At 36.4% G+C, this 20052-nt stretch overlaps 1 protein-coding gene across 1 annotated transcript in view; it reads right to left on the bottom strand.

Annotated features, from left to right (window-relative positions):
- The window catches only part of LOC107666435 (laminin subunit alpha-5-like), an 81916-nt gene that overhangs the window by 12473 nt on the left and 49391 nt on the right, over positions 1–20052 (bottom strand). The window contains exons 23-55 of the mRNA XM_016457758.1: positions 18746–18884; positions 17361–17503; positions 17171–17274; positions 16926–17079; positions 16178–16341; positions 15636–15744; positions 15444–15541; positions 14805–14997; positions 14496–14622; positions 14260–14399; positions 14062–14177; positions 12921–13132; positions 12648–12849; positions 9575–9719; positions 9269–9409; positions 8004–8165; positions 7513–7617; positions 7356–7439; positions 6992–7222; positions 5532–5645; positions 5225–5355; positions 4949–5029; positions 4455–4669; positions 4241–4341; positions 3970–4153; positions 3741–3881; positions 2842–2993; positions 2607–2717; positions 2363–2474; positions 2089–2259; positions 1121–1317; positions 820–936; positions 540–694 (exon numbers count right to left, since the gene is read on the bottom strand). Coding sequence (XP_016313244.1) covers positions 540–694; positions 820–936; positions 1121–1317; positions 2089–2259; positions 2363–2474; positions 2607–2717; positions 2842–2993; positions 3741–3881; positions 3970–4153; positions 4241–4341; positions 4455–4669; positions 4949–5029; positions 5225–5355; positions 5532–5645; positions 6992–7222; positions 7356–7439; positions 7513–7617; positions 8004–8165; positions 9269–9409; positions 9575–9719; positions 12648–12849; positions 12921–13132; positions 14062–14177; positions 14260–14399; positions 14496–14622; positions 14805–14997; positions 15444–15541; positions 15636–15744; positions 16178–16341; positions 16926–17079; positions 17171–17274; positions 17361–17503; positions 18746–18884 — 4751 coding nt within the window. The remainder of the gene's footprint in view (positions 1–539; positions 695–819; positions 937–1120; positions 1318–2088; positions 2260–2362; positions 2475–2606; positions 2718–2841; positions 2994–3740; positions 3882–3969; positions 4154–4240; positions 4342–4454; positions 4670–4948; positions 5030–5224; positions 5356–5531; positions 5646–6991; positions 7223–7355; positions 7440–7512; positions 7618–8003; positions 8166–9268; positions 9410–9574; positions 9720–12647; positions 12850–12920; positions 13133–14061; positions 14178–14259; positions 14400–14495; positions 14623–14804; positions 14998–15443; positions 15542–15635; positions 15745–16177; positions 16342–16925; positions 17080–17170; positions 17275–17360; positions 17504–18745; positions 18885–20052) is intronic.

Below are 20052 nucleotides of genomic sequence, written 5' to 3'. Positions count from 1 at the left end.
TATGACAATTAGATTAGACTGTGCAGAAATTGAAATCTACACGCTAATACACACTATACTCATTAGTCACCAATGCTGATGTTGTTAACATTAATCATTTGAGAATAAAGTATAACAATAATAATAATTTGAACGGTTTGATGTGATATGAGCTAACCGATCTTTAAATTTAATCACTATTGGTAGTGAGATTTATGGTAATGCTTTTTTCCTCAGTTGGTCAGAACAAACGTGGCAGACTTGTTACTTACTTGTTCAGATGCAATATACGGTGAAAATTCTTATTTGGGTCATATTCCAAGACGTAGGCTAGAATCTGTGATTGCGAAGTACAGTAAATATCCACACCGGTGCGGTGACTGACTGCCACACATACTCCTCAAAACATTAGCCGTGCCAACTCACAACCCACGCAAGGAAGATAATTCCGCACACAGCTACAATTCCAGGTTTTCAAACAGAGATGGCGACAAAGAGGCAAAACTTACGGACTGCAGCTTGTTGTTATTCAAGTTGAGCACTACAAAATAGTCAGGCACCTGGAAAGATTATTGACGAGCTGGTCCAGCATTTCAGCGTGTTTCTCTGCAGCCTCCACCAGGGGAATTTTATTGGCGGAAGGAGCATATTTCTGCACTTTCTCGGCTAGAGGCTGCCTCGCTCCATCCAACTGAGCAGCCAGATGCTCGTAGTCCTGATAGAGACGACACATCATCCAGAGACAGCATGCATGAGTCCGAGTATGTGCTCATTTATAGTACACAGAAATGTTATATTTGATTCTGCATACACAAGCATACCGCTCCTATGTATCTGTACCTCTTTGGAGTCCTGAAGCATGGAGAGCAGCTCGTTGACCTGGGTCACATCATCCTCTGCCATTTGAAGCTGGTTCTCCACCTCCTTCTGCTTCTTAAGCAGGTTATTCACTATGTTCTAGAAAAACACATCAGATCAATTTACTTCACATTCTTCACAATTCCTCTTCCAACTCAAATCCCAATTCAACTTTCTTTGATGTGCTGTCAATTGAACTCTAATTCAAACTTGATCTCTAATTCAATCTTAAATGTGGTATTTTGTTCCAATCCTGTGTATGTGCATGTGTTTGTATAAATACCTGCATCTCCTCCATGCGTTTCTGGTTAATATTGTTGGCCTCTACGGCGTTTGCTGTGTTTTTGACGGCATCATTCATAGCGTCTCTCAGGTCCATCAGCTGCTGATTGAACTGGTTCAGTTTGTTTCTGATGTTCTCTGCCACAGCCTCATTATTCAGTGTCCGGTTTGCAATCTCATTTTTCACACGATCTATCACTACAGAGAGACAACAGCTGTGAAGGACAAGGTCTACCATCTTAAACACAGAAAAAAGCATGCAGCACTTATAAATCTTATTTTTATTTATAATAGATTTTTGTTCCTTTTTGTATAAAGTATTATAACAGTGGTTATATTTATTTGTGAGATCATATAATGCATTATAATGTGCATTACAAAGCAAAGTTAATGCATTAAAATACTTTTATAGTTACAGGTGGATCTCAATAAATTAGAATGTCCTGGAAAAGAATGATTGTCTTCTGGACAACTGTCAGATCAGCAGTCTTCCCCATGATTGTGTAGCCTAGTGAACCAAACTGAGAGACCATTTTGAAGGCTCAGGAAACCTTTGCAGGTGTTTTGAGTTGATTAGCTGATTGGCATGTCACCATATTCTAATTTGTTGAGATAGTGAATTGGTGGGTTTTTGTTAAATATGAGCCAAAATCATCACAATTAAAAGAACCAAAGACTTAAACTACTTCAGTCTGTGTGCATTGAATTTATTTAATACACGAGTTTCACAATTTGAGTTGAATTACTGAAATAAATGAACTTTTCCACGACATTCTAATTTATTGAGATGCACCTGTATATACAGTACAGTATAAAGGCTTTTAACCTTTTACAATCCAAAATCAAGTATCTATAAAGGGTTATAAGCTTAGAAAGGTTATCAGTTAAATGCATGCTGTTACACAATAAAATGAAAAAGGCTGAGGTTAGTGAGCATTTCTTAGAGACTCTGTCTGTCCTGTCACTCACACTTGTTGGCCTGGTCCAGCTCCTTTTCTGCTAGTTTCTTCTGGAGGTCGAAGCCCCTGAAGCGCATGTCTCTGAGCATGGACTCCACCTCTGCTATATTCAGAGTCAGCTCCTTTTCATCGATCACCTTGGTCTCGTTCTGCACTGTCCGGTTCACCTGCAGTATAATGTCTGAGCAGAAGCAGAAATGTTGTCAGCTGAAAGTGGCTGTGAAGTTTAAGTATAAAGGGTGAATGCAATGAGACACAGCTTTTTTTTTATTTGTCGCACTTACCTCGCACATCTCCCATGATGCCTTTGATGAATCCAAGCAGGTCTTGTGCTCTAGTGTGTGTGGAACTAGTGTTGTCCTCTAAAGCATCGCCTTTCTTTTGTGTGACTGAGGCCTAAAACACAGACACCCAATAAAAATGTTAGTCAATATCGTCAAATGGTCCCTTTTAGACACTGACCGTTAGAAAACAACAACAAATGGATATGTAATCAGAATGAGTTCATCTAATGATATGTTCTCATACCTTCTCCTCTAACTCTTTAATATCCAAATCGATGATTTGCAGCTCTCCCTCCAGCATATTGGCCTGGTTCCTGCTCTTGTCCAAAGTGCTGTTGTAGTTTTTTATGGCATTCTGGGGCATACAAATATAGTTATAATTATAATACTAAAAGTTAAAGTGAGGCAAATAGTAAAATCTAAAAGTCCTAATACAGAGTCAGAGAGTGTTTGTGTGTGTGAGAGAGAGAGAGACTCACAGCAATGTCCTGAATGGACGCGTTGAGGCGGTTTAGTTGAACCCAGGCCATTGAGCTGGCATTGAGGCTAGTCAGCTGATCGGCAATGGACTGATAACGTTCGTTTTCTTTGTCCAGATCCTCCAGTAGCACTATCACACAGCTGTCACAGGCTAAAAACATAATGCACAACATCATCATCTGATGTATGAAATGAACTGCAACCCGCAAAAAATATTGTTCACTTTACCTTTGTATTGACAGAGTGATTGAATGAATTAGTAAATTAATTATCGACTCAACGGATCATTCAGTTATTAAGTGAGTGTATATAATACAGTCAAAAATTTGGTAAAATGTAATGCTTTTGAACATTGTTTTTGTTTCTATTAATTTTCTTATGCTCACCAAGTCTGCATTTATTTGATCAAAAATATTGCAATATTGTGAAATATTACTACAATTTTAAATAACTGTTTTCTATTTTAATATATTATAAAATGTAATTTATTCCTGAGATGTAAAGCTGAACTTTCAGCATCATTAGTTTTCAGAGACACATGATCCTTCAGAAATTATTCTAATATGCTGATTTGCTGCTCAAGAAAGATTTAATATTATTATCAGTGTTCAAAACAGTTTTTGTGTTAAAAGTTCAAAAGAACAGCATTTATTTGAAATAGAAATCTTTAACATTATAAATGCATTTACTGTCACTTTTGATCAATTCTATATAAATAAAAGTATTCATTTCTTTTACACACACACACAAAAATCTGACCCCAAATGTTTGAACGGTAGTGTAACTGATAACAAATGAGTGAGCAAATGGATGAATAAATCAATCAATTAGCGAATGAATGAATCAGTCAGTAAAGATGAAAGAATGAATGAAGTGTGACCGGTGAAGCAGTACTCACGCTGACAGTGCACATCTGCTTCATGAAGCACAGGGACGCTGTATTTATAAAGACACGTGTCACACTGCTTCCCTGTCAGACCTGCTGCACAATGGCACTCTCCTGTGCGAGGGTCACAGCGGCCTCCTCTACACTCACACTCTACAGACCACACACAAATACATCAATAAATTCAACTCATAATGCATCACATTCCCTCCTGCAGTGTGTACGTGTGTGTTTGACTCACTCTTGCAGCCATTAGGGCTGTAGCCCCAGTAACCTGGAGCACACTGGCGGCAGTTCGGTCCATTAACCCCAGGCTGACAGGCACATGAGCCGTTAACAGGGTCACATGGCTGAATCAATGCCGCTGTTGCATCACAATCACACTTATGGCAACCAGCGCAGGAATCAAAGCCAAATGCCCCATCCTAAACAAACAAACAAAAAAAAACACTATTACCATCAACCTCCGAGACTAAACAACAGATGAAGACAAAACAGATGAAGAGACATACCTCACAGCGGTCACAGTGGGCTCCCACCACAACAGGCTTACAGTGGCACTGTCCCGTGTGAGGGTCACAATGTGCAGTGCCACAAGGAGAACAGTTGCATCCTGGGTAATGCAGGTGGGAAATAACACAATCATGAGAACTCTTTGAATACAGGAAATGCCGTCCAGACTGCATAAACAGAATTTTTTCCAACTGTGTATAAAAGTTGTCTTACGAGTGCATTTCTTGGCAGTGATGGCATCACCGTAGAAACCCGGGGCACAGATTTCACAGTGCGGCCCGGCGGAGTTGTGCATGCAGCTCTGACACTCGCCCGTCAAAGGGTGGCAGTCGCTGAACAGCATGTTCGGGTCTGAGTTTCCATTGCAGTTGCACGGCTGGCATGTGCTCCCAATCACCATTGGGTTTCCATAGTAACCTGGTGCACACCTGTATAAGGAAAAAAAAAAGAATTTAATTTTCATTGATATATATCATTTTCGAATTGACAGTAATTAATTATTTATTAATAATAATAATAATATATTTTTATCATGTATAAATGTATCATTTGATTTAAATATAAAAATTATAATTGATACATTTTAATTTTTTAATTTTATAGTATTTTTATTTATTATTATGACAAATACTATAAAACATACATACATTTAAAAATTACACCAATTCTTAATTCATCCACAATAAGTGGATGCTTCATAACGGTACCTTTCACACTTAGATCCAGCATAGCCAGGCCTACATAGACACTGCATATGATTGGGCTTCTCCACACAGCGAATGGCAAAACTGATAAGATCAAACAGACAACATCCTTTAATTTGAGAATGAGGCATATCCAGCTCTTACTGGGAGTAAACGAAGCCAGAAAAGAAACCAGGAAGAAAAAATCCACTGGCAAATTTCAAGCAAATCAACAAAAGAAAAAAGACAAACAGGAAACAGTAAATTAGTGGTACAGATGATGAAATAAGACAAACTGACTTGTTTGAAGCCACTTGCAGAGGGCAGGGGCAGCTAGAGCAGGACACCGCATGGCCATCTACAGTGTTGTTACCATGAAAGCCGCCCTGGCACTGCTCACAATGATTTCCAGCAGTATTGTGGTGGCAGTTCTGCACATGAGGAGTTAAAATTTTAGTTGGAACTTTGAGAGGTCTTTCCCAGGATCTTAAACCTTAATTAGATTTATGATTTTGCTTTCTAAACCCAGTGGAATCTGCAATCGCAATATACTGCCCATATTTAAGTCTGTTTGTGATTTATATATGACTTAGTGAGACAGACTCACCACACATATGCCAGAGCCATCCAGACACTCGTCAGAGTGGCCGTTACAGTTACAGGGGACACACTTCCCGAGAAACAGCCCTTTAGTGTCTCTGTAGTATCCTGGAGCACATTTCTGAGTGAAGGAGATGAAGGAATGAACATGTTAACAATACCAGAACCCAGTCTGAACAACTGCACAGTATTCCTTAATAATGACTTGTTTTGCATCAATCTGCATTTCTGATTGGATGGGTAATAAAATGTAATAAATAAAAAATACCAAATAAACTTTCTGTATGCATGGTGTGTGAATTGCTAGTATTCTTTTACTCCCCAAATGTAATTAATGGCACAATTTACCACAGGGCACAACTTGACATCCTATTAATTTTTTGAAATAATAAAACCTTTTTGGAGAAAGATGTTAGATTAATCACTATTTAACATAAAATGTAACATAAGCATGTTAATAGTAGCTACTTTTGTCTATTTCTAGTTATGTCTGATTTCATTAATGTTTATTTACTTTTATGTGGTTTGTTAATATTTATTGCTGGGAGTTTGATTGACAAGCGATCTGACCTATCATAACGCAGAATCTGCCATTTTGTCAGACAAACAAACCAGAGAGTAGAATGATGTCGGTGGACTTGAACTTGAAAAATGGTGTGTATTTACGTCTTTCTGCAGTTGAAACAAGAAACCTTCTGATGTTCATTCATGTTTATTTCATGCTATAACTAGTAAAGAGGAAGAGATGATCAGTTCTCATGCTGCTTGAACTGAGGCATTACAGCGATCTGTCACGACACATTAAAGAGCCACAAAACGCTATTTATTGTTTGAATTTCCTACAAATTACAAGATTTGAAAGCTGAGACTTTGTTTCATACCAAAAGTATGTAAGCCACGGCTTGTTGGACATAGCAACAGTAACTAATTTTGTATATTTTAATTGTATTTTTTATACATTTTACCCTTCACAAAGTCTTTGTGAAGGGTAAACTGTATAAAAAGAATACAATTAAAATATACAAAATACATAAAATAAAAAAAAATTGCATTTTAAAAATAAAAACCTTGTAAAAAAAAACAAAAAAAAACTAAAACCTTGTATTGAAATATTGTCAAATAAATAATGTAAAAATAAATAATATAAAATTCTACGTTAAAACAAAATCCCCCCAAAAAACTTCAAAAATACTATTTTTGAAGGTTTGACTGATTTTTTTGTTGAAAAAGAACAAAAAAACAACTTTTTATGTGTTTAAACCAGTAATGTTCAAACTCCTAAACAGCATCAATACAGAACTTCCCCAGCAATATAACTTTATTCCAGCATTATTATTAACCAGGCAAATTGATTTAATGGCATTTTGACAAGTCCTGTTCATGCAGGGCCTCTAAATAATAAGAGGCATTAAATGATAGCATAGAAGTAATTATATAAAATAATTTGTTTTTGTTAAAGCACACTACCTGACAAGAGTCTCCTAGATAGTATCCTGGACAGAGACAAATTTCAACGTTGTTGGCATGGCGACCGGAGGGTAGGTTGTCGGCCCCCTCCAGCACCGCAGCACGCAGCGACACAGACTGGGCAGACTGAGAGTGCAGCGCTCTGATCTGCAGTGACTCCAGCGCCACCAACACCATCATCAGCTCCTCACGGGACACAGAGTTTCCCGTCTGTGCATGCCTGAAACTGTCCTGCAATGAGAAAGAGCACACTTGAATTGCAACAATTGTGCATTTGCGGAATTATTTTGTACAATTCTGTTTTTTTTCATGTTCTGAAGACCATATTCTTTTCTTTTTTAGAGTTGGGTACTAAGTTCCTCACCTCCACCAGGTGGACGATCCCCTCATGAGGGTCTTCAGGAGAGGAATACTCTCTTTCCATGTACACCAGAGTCATCTGATTCCCCTGCACACAAAGACTTTCAGTTAGGCCTCAAGTAAAAACCCTTGGTAAACTTGACAGAAGGAGACTGTAGTACCTTGAGTATAACGTCAGGCCGTGTGGTCTCAATGATCAGAAAAGCATCACCTCTCATCGTCTGGGTATGCAAGCGGTAGCGCAGGTAGCCTCCGTACGATGACACCTACACAGATGCATAGAAAAGAAAACACAAAATCAGCTTAAGACATGATTTCTCAAGCAAGTAAGCTGGTGCTAACATTTGGCACCAGCCTAAACAAGGTGTGCTTGAGTTATCAGATTGTTTGTCTGGCCCTCATGTTACCCATAGCATTAATGTGAGCTATCTGATGGAGATTCAGTTCAGCTGTCTGTCTGGCCCCTTACTGTCTGACCGCTGGCTAACCTATAAGCTTGGTTGAAACATATGTCACAGCAGCTGCCATGTCGTCATAATAAGACTCACATAGGCTATATAGTCTAGGTGTAGAAGATCAGAGCACAGAAATGCTCTTCGCGACTCTGGTTGAGTGACATGCTTGTGAATATCACAGATTGTTGTGGACTCACTTTATCGCCGAGGTAAGCGCGAGGAGCGTGCCAGTGGAGGTCCTGTGAGACATCAGGTACATCACTCAGATCAGCCTCCACCAGATCTTGATCGAGATACGTGGACACAGGAACTTCCTGTCTGTCACTTCTCAATATCACCCAGTCAGCCATGTCCATGAACTGTAGGTGGGCAGATTAAAGCAAAGGTATAAGTTCAATGTTATAGCAGTCAGTATTTACACTGAATTCATTTTCAGACATCCAGTACACAAAAGTTCACTGAAAAGAGCGATAACCTGCAGTTCGAGAGAGTTGTTTATTTTGTACTCTGACTGATTCAGTGATTTTATTCAGTGAAAGATTTGTAATGAGTCTTTTTCAATGATTCATTAAGAGAGCCAGCTCACAAGGGTCATCGGTGTGTGAATCAGACTACACTGCTGTATACATGTTTTTGCATGTAGCCTGTGATGACAACTCAACAGAAAGATGGTAAAATATTATTCCTATGATATTGTACTGTCTGGATATTCAACGCCACTGAAAACACTGGACGTACCATAATAAAAATATCAAAAATGCATACCAGTTGACAAATCTTTATAGATATATTTTGGTAACTGGTACATTGCCACAAACTGCATACATTTTATGGACAGATAAGAATAGGTAAGCTCAATATCTCCATAAGACACTTTCTATTGCATTTAACCATTCAAGTTTAGGAAGAGGAATCAAGTTTAGGTTTTTCAATGAATGCTTTTATTCAACAAGCATTAAATTGATCAAAAGTGGTAGTTAAGACTTTTATAATACTATAAAAGATTTCTAATTCAAATAAATGCTGTTCTTTTGAACTTCCAATTCATCAAAATAACTTGGGGAAAAAAAGTTTCACAATTTCCACAGAAATATGAAGCAGCACAACTGTTTTCAACATTGATAATAATAATAAATGTTTCTCAAGCAGCAAATCAGCATATTAGAGTTATTTCTGAAGGATCGTGTGACACTGAAGACTGGAGTAATGATGCTGAAAATTCAGCTTTGCATCACAGGAATAAACTACATTTTAAAACATACTCAAATAGAAAACAGTTGTTTTGAATAGTTATAATAGTTCACAATATTACTGGTTTACTATTTTGCTTTAGTAAGCATAAGAGACTTCTTTCACAAACATTAAAAAATCTTACCAATCCCAAACTGTAATGTATATGCGTTTGTATAAAGGTGTATTTCTTTATTTATTAAACAACATGTCTTTAGCTGCAGTAGAGTACCTCACTCCTCCGTTTGTCAGAGCTGTGGCAGCGGTCAGTGGCTCCAAAGCAGAAGCACTTGGTGCAGCCTTTAGCATTAGTGGGGTCCAAATGGAACGTTCCCAGTTTGCACTGGTCACAGCGAGAGCCTTCCACATTTTCCTGAGAGAAACAACACATCACTGATATAACACAGATGATGAGGGAGAGTCCTGGATGTTTTGAGTGAAAAATTATATATACATATTCTCATACAATAAAAGAGGGGCAGAAGGAGAGGTATATTCTCACACAATAAAAGAGGGACAGAAGGAGAGAAAGAGTCACCTTGCACAAACAGCGTCCGGTGATGTAGTCACAGACATCAATCTCAGTTCCTGCCTCGCTGCAGTCACATGGTCTGCAGTTGGGGTATCCATAGAAACCTGGGGCACACCTGTCACACTGACGGCCAACAATGTTGTTCCTGCACCTGAGGAGGGAGTAATGTGCTTTAGAATGATGCAAATAACATGAAGTATGTATTATGTGTTTTCAGTGTCTGCTGATGCTCTAGGATGATGGGATACCTGTAGCAGTGCTCCTATCATGTCTCGACAAAACCAACAAGCTCTCATGCTAAAGAGGGAATGTGGTTAAGAAATGTGATAATGTCCTGAGACCCAAAATATAGTCATTATACACTCTAAAAAAGATGGTTCTTTAAAGGTTCTTTACATGCAGTAATGGTTTTATTTAGAACCATAGCATTCTGAAGAACCCTTTCATGCTGAAATGGTACTTTGTGTTAGAGTTTAGGGTTCTTTATTCCCGCCCTTTTGTTTTTCAAATCTGTAACTGTTAAAGCTCCTCATTACTGATTTTCTGGAGTTCAGTTAGCCAACTACAGACTGTCAACACACTCTCAACGGGTAAATTATTTCTTTTTTAAAATGTCTATAAATTATAACTTTCAAATGCTAACTGGTTTCCTATGTCTTTTCTCTTTTTAGTTTAAGAGAGCATGTAATTGTGACCAGCTCTGTTCAGTCAAGGATACTCTCCTCTTCTTCACTAAGTAAGTAACAAAGATATTGCATTTTTGGTCCATTTTGTTAGATATTTTTCATTACTAGGGTTTATGCATAAACATACCCAGCTATCCCTTGACTTTATATTACTTTTTCCTTTTAACATTGTGAAGTGCTCACATATACTTTTGGCCTTCATAAACAATTGTTTTCACATAAACAAATGAAAGGAGACAAACTGTATATCTAAACTCAATTGTGCATTCCAGATGCTGTCACATCCTACAACCTCGTCATCTGCAGAGAGAAACTGCCATTCAATCACACCAAAATACAGATCATGATTAACTTAGAGGCATCATAGAGGATTGTGAAGATATTTCACTGGAGCTTGGTCTTCAATACACTATTTTATGTTCTATTTTGTTTTATTTCTTTAAGCATTTATTTATGTTCAATGTCCATTGTCATTCATTAATGTATTCTGCTATTAACAGTTGTTAGAACACTAACAAGTCATTTTTGCTACAATTTTACGTCATTAAAAAAATAAATAAAAGTACCTAATTGACACATTGTTGTTGTTGTTGTTGATTTTATGTAAAACCCTAATAGACACTTCAAGATATTATAAGACCAGGCAGATAGAGGGGTAAAAAACAATATTAATAAATAATGTATACAAATAATACTAATATTAATGATATTAACACTAATATTAATGAAAAACTATCATTAAAAAGGTTATTTATAACACCAATAAGGTCCTATATAGCATTTTCAAAGCATGGTTCTATATGGAACCCTATAAAAAAGGTTCTACTTAGCACTAAAAGGGGTTCTGCTATTGTTACAAGCCGAAGAACCCTTTTCTGGTACTGTTTAGAACCATTTTTCTTAAGAGTGTACTCTACCAGACCCAGTCCAAAAACAAGCTCATGGCTTTGCTCTAAAGCATTCTTTCCAACTATAAGCAAACTGCCATAGTTATTTTCCATTTATCCAGTTATAGTATAATGAACATGACCTCAATGGATGATGCATGAGCAGTTATAATTTATGATATTCTCTCTAAGTGCAGAGATGGTGGAGAGATTGTGCAGCTCACAGTCACAGCAGCTCAAATCCCACTTCCTCGTGGATTTTAAACACTGCCTAATGAGGGGATGGTGCGGCCAATAGACTGAAATAAAATCTCCTAAAAATAAATACCTCTGGAATTCCTGCACTTAATCCTTATATAGGCAGTATTGTTTTAACCAGAGACAGTGGTTAATAATATCAGTCCTTCAGGCAGCCCTTCACAGAAAAATGTTTGGCTCAGGCGTAAAAAGGTCAGTTGTAAACACTTGTTAATTCCATTCTAATCCAAACGAGCTGACTTCAAACACCAGACACGTTTTTTCACAAATTGAGATTTCACAAATCTCAAGAACTTGTCCATGGCATATTTCACCCCAAAATCAAAAGAACAAATTACAATGGTTATATTTTCCATTGAAAAAGAACAACTGCACACTCACTTAAGCATTGGCTATTTTTTTATCAACGTTTCTGTGCAGTTGTACTTTTTTTTAATCAAAGTTTAGTGAGTGTGAAGTTGTTCTTTTTCAATTAAGTATTTTTTCCTTCAATTTGCACCTCCACAGGTGTGCGTTTGCTTTGCCTCACTTGCTATATTTTCCATTGAACCATTGTTTTTTATATATAAAAAGAAGCACATTTCCCCCTGATTTAAATTGTTTATTGTTCACTAGTTCATATGGTTAAAACAGTTTGCCATGCTGACTATAAATGAAATTCGTCTTAAGCTCTAATTTCTAAATGAAATTCATCTTAAGCTCTAAGATCCCCCCTGGACAACTTGACAAAAGGAAGCTACATTTATCAATGGATAGAGAACAGTGTTATTAACTAGAACTAAGATTAAAAATAAGACTTCTAAAAAACGTTAAATGAAATGAAATGAAATGAAATTACATTAAGTTAAAAATTTAATTAAAGCGGACATAAAAATTTTTAAATATTAGACTAACAACTTAATTAGAAAAGTTGCCTTGGAAACTAACGGAAATAAAAAAGGTTAAGTTGAAGTATTAAAATTATTAAAACTAAAACATAAATATAGATTAAAGCTAAAAAGAAATATAGCTAATTAAGCTAATTCAAATATATTGTTTTTATTTATTTATTTGGAAAGAGACCATGTACAATTTTTTATTGTATTTATATTAATAAACACTATAACAGTATGATTGACATGATTGTGGAAAAAGTGCTTAACTGCCACAAACAAAAAAGTAAAAATAAAAATCATGATGGTCCTAAAATGGTCCTTGATGGGTCATATATACAGTATATATGCGTGTGTGTGTCTTGCTCTACTGTACCTGCACTGGCCGTTGTGTGTGTCACAGCCGATTTCCAGTGAAGCTACTCCAGGCCTGGAGCAGTTGCACATCTCACACCCCACCAGAGGATGGCAGCCAAACGTCTGGGGTTCACAGGTGACACAGTCGGGCTGCAGGGTCCGTGGAGGACAGATGCACTCACCCGTCACAGGCTCACACAGACGAGTGCCACAGTTACATGCTAGAGAGAAAAGGAAACAAAATCATCCATCAATCAATCCATCGTTCCACCATGTGGTTGGTGATACTCACGTCTACAGTTGGGGAAGCCGTAGTATCCCGTGGCACACTGGGAACAGTCTCGGCCAATCACGTTGGGTCTGCACTTGCACTGTCCTCCGAAGGTCTCGCAGGTATCGCTCTCTGCACCCACCTCATGACAGCCGCAGGGCACAGCGCCGTTATTGAAGAACGCAGACAGAGACATGGCGGAGTTACGACAGAACGGAGATGCTGTGGACGGGCTGAGAGGACAGAGGGAATGTTAAGATGGATGGCACTCTAATAATGTTATATCGGGATACGTTTATGAACAATATATTCGCACCATATTATCAGCCATATTAGAGATTTCTTTAATTTAATGGAATCAGCAATTGTTGCATATTTAATTGTGTGTAATTTACATTTTTACATTTAAGGTTTTTATTAATGAATTTATTTAATTATTTAAAAACACACTTAAAGTTTAATACTTTAAAAGCACTAATATTTCAATAACACTTAAATGTGATCTTTAGCTAATCTCAAATTAATTATCATACTATACATTACAAAATACAATTTTCATACTGTACATTATGTTTTGATGTAAACATAAACTTACTTGTAGCAGTGCTTTTTAGTATTATTAGTATCATTTTAGTATTATTTATATACTATTATAACATTTCTGAATATTTTAAATGAGCTTTTATTTTTATATTTTTAGTTTTCTTTTTAAATTTAAGTTTTAATAATTTTGTTAGTGCTTTTGTTATTTTTTATTATTATTATTAATATTTCTATCAATCTTTAATTTAGTTTTATTTAAGTTTTCATTTTAGCACTTCAACTAGTAGCCAAGGAAACATTTCTAATTGTCGTTTTTTAAGCGTAAGCTTTCAATCTAATATGTATATTTTATATTATTTCAGCTTTATTTCAATCACCAAAAATGATTTTTAATAATTTTACTTAAGTAAAAATAATTTACAAAAATTAAAATAATGCTGTGTATGTGTTTTAAGTGTTTCATTTTTATATTTATTTAGTCACAATTATACTGAATTTTAATATCTGCGATGTATTTACTTATTTATGGCCTATTTTAGGCCATAACATGAATATAATTATCACCCAGAATTTTTATATCGTGCATTCCTACATTTTTACAAATGTATAAGTATCATACTTGATGTAAAAGCTGTTTTGTCCACAGTTGCTGATAAAGTCGTAAGATTTGTCCAGTGGCTCCTCAGTCAAAAAGCTGGAGCTGTAAGTGCTCTCTGGCACCACCAGCACATAGTCCTAAAACACACAAGAGAAAAAGAAGTGTCACTGTTATTGTCAATTCATTTCACCTTTAGTAAAATGTGATAACAACACTCACCAGCCACAATGTCTTCCTGTCTGGAACACGCAGGGTCAGGATGACCTCATAGTCCGTCACGTCCAGGATAATCTGGTTCTCTGACATGACAACACCACGACAACCGTAACCATGGGGACAAAAGGATGCGTTGACGTGGCCTGGAATACAAAGAGTGACTTTTAGTAAAAAAGCATTTTCAGTGATAAAACAGAAGCTCAAGTCAATAGTGAGTCTGTGTTAATCTATTTGCTCACCCTGCCATATGCGTCCTCCATTGATGTGGACCTGGACGTTGTAAGTTGGGTGCAGGGGCTGATGGTAATGCAGGATGAACACATAACAGCCCAGTGCATGTACACGTGTTGAATACGTTACAGCGTTCTGGGAAAGGAAGCAGACAAAGGAACATCAGAAGACTTGCAGACATGCTTTTGTATTAGCATTTAAGTATCAGAAAGATACAAACTTCAAGACAGGGGCACTGGATGGATAAATGGAGGGGGAAAGGTTATTTTAAAGGAAGAAACAGTAAGAAAGCAATGAGAGTGTAATGGGCCTGGTACCTGATTAGGGTCCAGAAGCATGTGTTCACTGTTATCAGCAGCGGTTGGCGGTCTGGAGGTCATGGGCCTGTCTGCATGCAGGGAGGGATCAGGGGCTGAAGCTATAATCGAACCCGGCACAGAAGAAGCCTGACCCTCTTTTAGGACCAGAGACTGAGGAGGATTCTGGAAACGAGACGGGATGCAGGAGCCACTGGAAAACAGAGAATATAAACCATGAACATAAATAGGAGAAACCCTATTGTGATAAATACATACGGATATACTTCACTTTGATACCTAATATACCTAGAAATCATGTAAATGGCTCATGATCATAGGTACTTTTAATTGTAAATATGTAGGATAGTCAAATGTCATAATTTGAAAAAGAATGGCTGAAAAATAACTAAATGTGATTTCCAGAAAGGTCAGTGCTTGCAAGGCAGTGAAATAATTTTATTTTGGGTAAAATGGTAGTTAGAAAAACTGTACACAATAAAAAACAATACAATGAAATAAAATAAAATGGTTAGTACACCAAACAATAAAAACTGAAATAAACAAAAATAATCTACAAAACAAGTGTTTGAGTGTAATGGCGCATGATGTAACACAAAAGACTCAGTTCAAGATTCACATGTTGTGTGTATCAGTCACCTGTCTGGAGAGAAGTGTCCATGTGTGCTGATGCAGTGAACTCTGGGCTTCAGGTACTCCATGGTGAACTGCGCGCGAGGGATGAGGAACACTTTGTGCTGGAAGGGAAATTAGACACACACTTGTAAATGGCATGTTTACAGTGGACACAAACAGCCTTTATGGCAGATTCAAGCAGAAAAAGTCTCTCACGAGGAAAAAACTGCTTCTGTCTGTGCTAAGCTGGATATCAGTCTCTGTGGAGAGAGCAAAGACCGCCACGCGCTTCTTGTCATCTACAGACACCGCACGGCACAGGAAACTACACACACATACACAGAAAGACATAAACACAAATCAATCAGCAAATGCAGAGAAAAATGAAGAAAAGCGAAAAAGACCAATTGAAGAATTAAATGGCAATCTCCTTGCTTCTTAAAGAATGATGAATATAGAAAAATGGTTCATTAAAACTTGTGATGTTACATTAAAACATTAAATAGGACTAATTTTACATGCATTTTACATGCAAACCGCATAGCCAATCATAAAAGAGTTCATATAAAAGTCTTAAAGGTATGGTATCAAAAACAGCATGTTTAATTCTATGTGAAATGCAAACAAAACATGACTCGTTTGATGCAAAAACAAACAGCAGACATAAACCAAAATACAGAATATGACCTCTTCAAGTTGAGTGTGAATACCTGAAGAACAAAAGAAAAGGCAAATGCTGCAATGTCACACAAACACACCTGTATTTGCAGTGGAGGAGTGTTATTTCCTCTTGATGAGTGGTTTCACCCAGTGAGTTGACAGACACTTTAAACGTTTGCGGGAATTGGTCTTCACTGGCGTACTCGACCACCAACACATACTCTTCAGGAACAGGAACACGACCACGCAGCTGAACTTTCATCTGAACGCACAAATAGGATTTTATTTGTATAAAAATATGATTTTTATATATTAATACACTACTGTTCTAAGGTTTGGGTTCAGTAAGATTTTTTAATGTTTGGTCACCAAGGCTGCATTCATCTGAATCAAAATACAATAAAAAAAAACATATTATTACAATTGAAAAATAAATGTTTTCTATTGTAATGCAATTTAAATTTATGTAATTTATTCCTGTGATCAAAGCTGAATTTTCAGCATCATTACTCCAGTCTTCAGTGTCACGTGATCCATCAGAAATCATTCTAATATGCTGATTTGCTGCTCAAGATTCATTCCTTATTATCAATGCTGAAAACAGTTGTTCTGCTTAATATTTTTGTGGAAACCTTGATATATATTTTCAGGATTCTTTGATGAATAGAAAGTTTAAAAGAACAGCATTTATTTGAAATAGAATTCTTTGTAACATTATAAATGTCTTTACTGTCAATTGTTATCAATTTAATGCATACTTGCTAAATAAAAGTATTAAGTTCTTTCAAAAAAGAAAAAAAGATGAGAACATATTTACACTTTTTAAATGAGTGTGCACATGCTTACATCATTGCCGCTGCAGATGGCCATGCTGGGATGGCGAGGAGTGATCTTTTCAGTGTGGCAGGGTCTGGGCAGGTGATTATCAGCCCTACACTGGGCATCATTGCTGGAGATGGATGGGAACTCATCCAGAGACAGATACATGTACTGCAGACAGCTGAACACACCAAAAGACAGATTATTACCCCAGTCACGTTGCATTTAACAGGTATACACATATGTACACAAAAAGTTGCTGTACTACTGACTTTTGACTGGCATCCTGTGTGTTGCTGTATGAACAGGGTTCAATCACTTGAAGTTGCAGGATAGGAGCCTCGTAATATGCACTGGGCAACAGCACCAGGTAGTCCTGCAGAGAGAAAGAACACAGAGAATGTGTTCAGGGTGTGTTTATGCCGGAATAATGCAGAAAGTCTCTTTAAGAGGGGGTCCTACCAGCAGAATGCCCTCCGCCTCTATAATCACAGTCCAGGTTCCTGGGTTCAAGACAAATGGCTCCACAAAACTGTTCTGAGGCACGTTCACAAATGTGGGTTCTGAAGTGGGTGCAAATACGATCTGTTTGGACTGCTCAGAGCCTGCAAACAGAAGGATGGAGATGGAGACCTGTTTCATGGGGATGGAGTCACAGCACTGGATGAATCAATAAAACTACAAAGTTACATATTTATTAATTATTAAACATTATCAAGATATCAACTGTTGTACTAAAAGAATAGTTCATTTAAAATGAAAAGCTGTCATCATTTACTCATAAGGACTTTCATTTTTCTGTGAAACACAAAAGGAGAAGTTTAGCAGAATGTCCGAGGCTGCTCTTTTCCATTCAATGAAAGTAAAATGGGATGGAAGATTCTGTCCAAATGTGTAAATAATTTTGTAAATTAATACCAAAACAAGAGGAAAGGGCAATTACTATGCAACAAGTTACAACTGTAGCATATCAAGACGGCTTTTGAAGTACAGGAGAAAAGAAGTACAATTATGGAATAATTTATCAATAGAATTTAAAATATAAACAGAATAAAAAAAAAAATTGCAGCTATAAAAAAGTTATTTCTTTTGTGTAATAGCTTGTTTAGGGTTTACACAATTGGTTATTTGCTGAGTGTGTATTTATTACATATGTGTATAATATTTATGTGTTATAAATTTCTTAGATTCTTAGTAAAAGCTTAATCAGGGACACATGCACCAAATTAGCTATTAGCTAAAATAATAAATAGAGCAGCATTGTTATTCTCTATTATTCTGTCAAATAAAATAAAATAAAAAAATTAAGTAAAATAATAAAATTAAGTAAAATTCATAAGTCTCAATGAAAATGGCAAAGCTAAATGAAATGACCAATGAGCTCTCCTTTGGGTTCACCGAAAGAATGAAAGTCCTGCACATTTAACCATCAGGCGTACCTCTTCTGTTGTTCTGATAGGCTGTGATTTTACCGTTCGACACGGCCAACCTCGTGTTTACATATCTGAGGATGAAGCGCGTGAGATACACGTCTGCTTCACGCACGTGCACCATCATTTTAACCGTATTCTGGGATGGAGGACAAGGAAGACAGGGAGAAGAGGAGGGAGGGTGTACAGCACATAACATGGTCTGTGTTAAAGACCTGCACTGTGGCTTTCTGATCAAGATCATGTTATAGCTCTGAGATGCAGTTTGCGGTGGGAGTCTGTCTTGGACATGGGGGGAAGAGGGAGGGTTTGTGAAAAGAGCAGGAAGTCACCAGATCAGAAAGCAAAGGATTTAAGTGTGGAAGGTAGAAAGATGGAGAAAAGCAGATCATTAAAACAGAAGGGTGAAAAACTTACAATTCTCACACAGGAAGTGTCTGCCATCCTCGATCACAGAGACCCGCCCCCTCACATCCACGCCCCCACGGTTCATATAGTGCAAGACCACATGAAACAGGTCTGGAGAGCCAACCACCACCTCAACCAGAACCCGAGGCTAGAGAGCGGCCCACAACAGAGACACAGAAAGAGAGACAAATGCAAAGCCGTTGCTCAAAGCCACCACCAACCAGCACTACAGCCCAACACAGCAGCCAATGTACGCAAGCAGCACCAATCAAAAGCCGTGATCGAAGCCCTCAGCCAAGCCAAAGACACAGTGTATTTCAATCACACATCACGCAACGCTACATCTCAGTCTAATTTTACACACATGCATCAACTTAAAACATCTTGAATATCTACAAAATGATAATAATGACAATACAAATTTGTAATAAATTAATTTGAAAGTTAAAATAAGTAATATTCATTATATTCACAGTTATTCATAATATTCATTCATAATATTCAGTTCTATTATAATTAACATCATTATTTTCGTAGTATCTTCAACATGAAACAGCATTAATAACATATTTTACTTCTGTAAAGTGACATATATCTGAGCGAAACAGGATATCCAACAAGAAAAAAGTGCTTTACAAAAAAGTAAATACTCAAATTGCTACAATATATAATATGTAATATCTAATAATATGTACTAATATAATAATAATAATGATGATGATTATGATGATGATGATAATAATTAGGGCCCGAGCACTGCAGTGCGAGGACCTTATTGGAATTGCTCCGTTTCTTATTATTATTGTTATAATTGTTGTTGTAATAGATTTATTATTATTGCAAATATTAACAATATTAATAAGAATTATAATTATTACGGTTGTTTATATAATTTTATTATCAATATATAAGATTGTATCAGTATTATAGCAGTTTTGTATTATTATTATTAACCATTCAATATGTTGTTGTTTTATAAATGTTTATTATTATTATTAGAGACTATTATTATTAATAATCTTAACATATGATAATAGTTATTGTTGTTGATGTTATTGTAGTTTTTATTATTAATATTATTGGATCATTATTGTTATTATAATTCTAGATTATTTTAAATAATACTAATGATAATTACAAAACAACAACAATAATAATTTTTATTATTATTTACCATTAATAGTGTTGTTGTTATAATTAAAATAAATAATAATTATTATTTTAGATTATTACTAATAGTATTATTAATAATAATACATTATTATTATTATCACTCTTGTACTTGTTATTGTAGTTTTTATTAACATTACTATATT

Source organism: Sinocyclocheilus anshuiensis, unplaced genomic scaffold, assembly GCF_001515605.1.
Source record: "Sinocyclocheilus anshuiensis isolate Anshui unplaced genomic scaffold, SAMN03320099.WGS_v1.1 scaffold201, whole genome shotgun sequence".
In the NCBI taxonomy this organism is placed as follows: domain Eukaryota; kingdom Metazoa; phylum Chordata; class Actinopteri; order Cypriniformes; family Cyprinidae; genus Sinocyclocheilus; species Sinocyclocheilus anshuiensis.
Note: the sequence above shows the minus strand (reverse complement) of the source record. Positions and strands in the feature narration are given on the sequence as shown.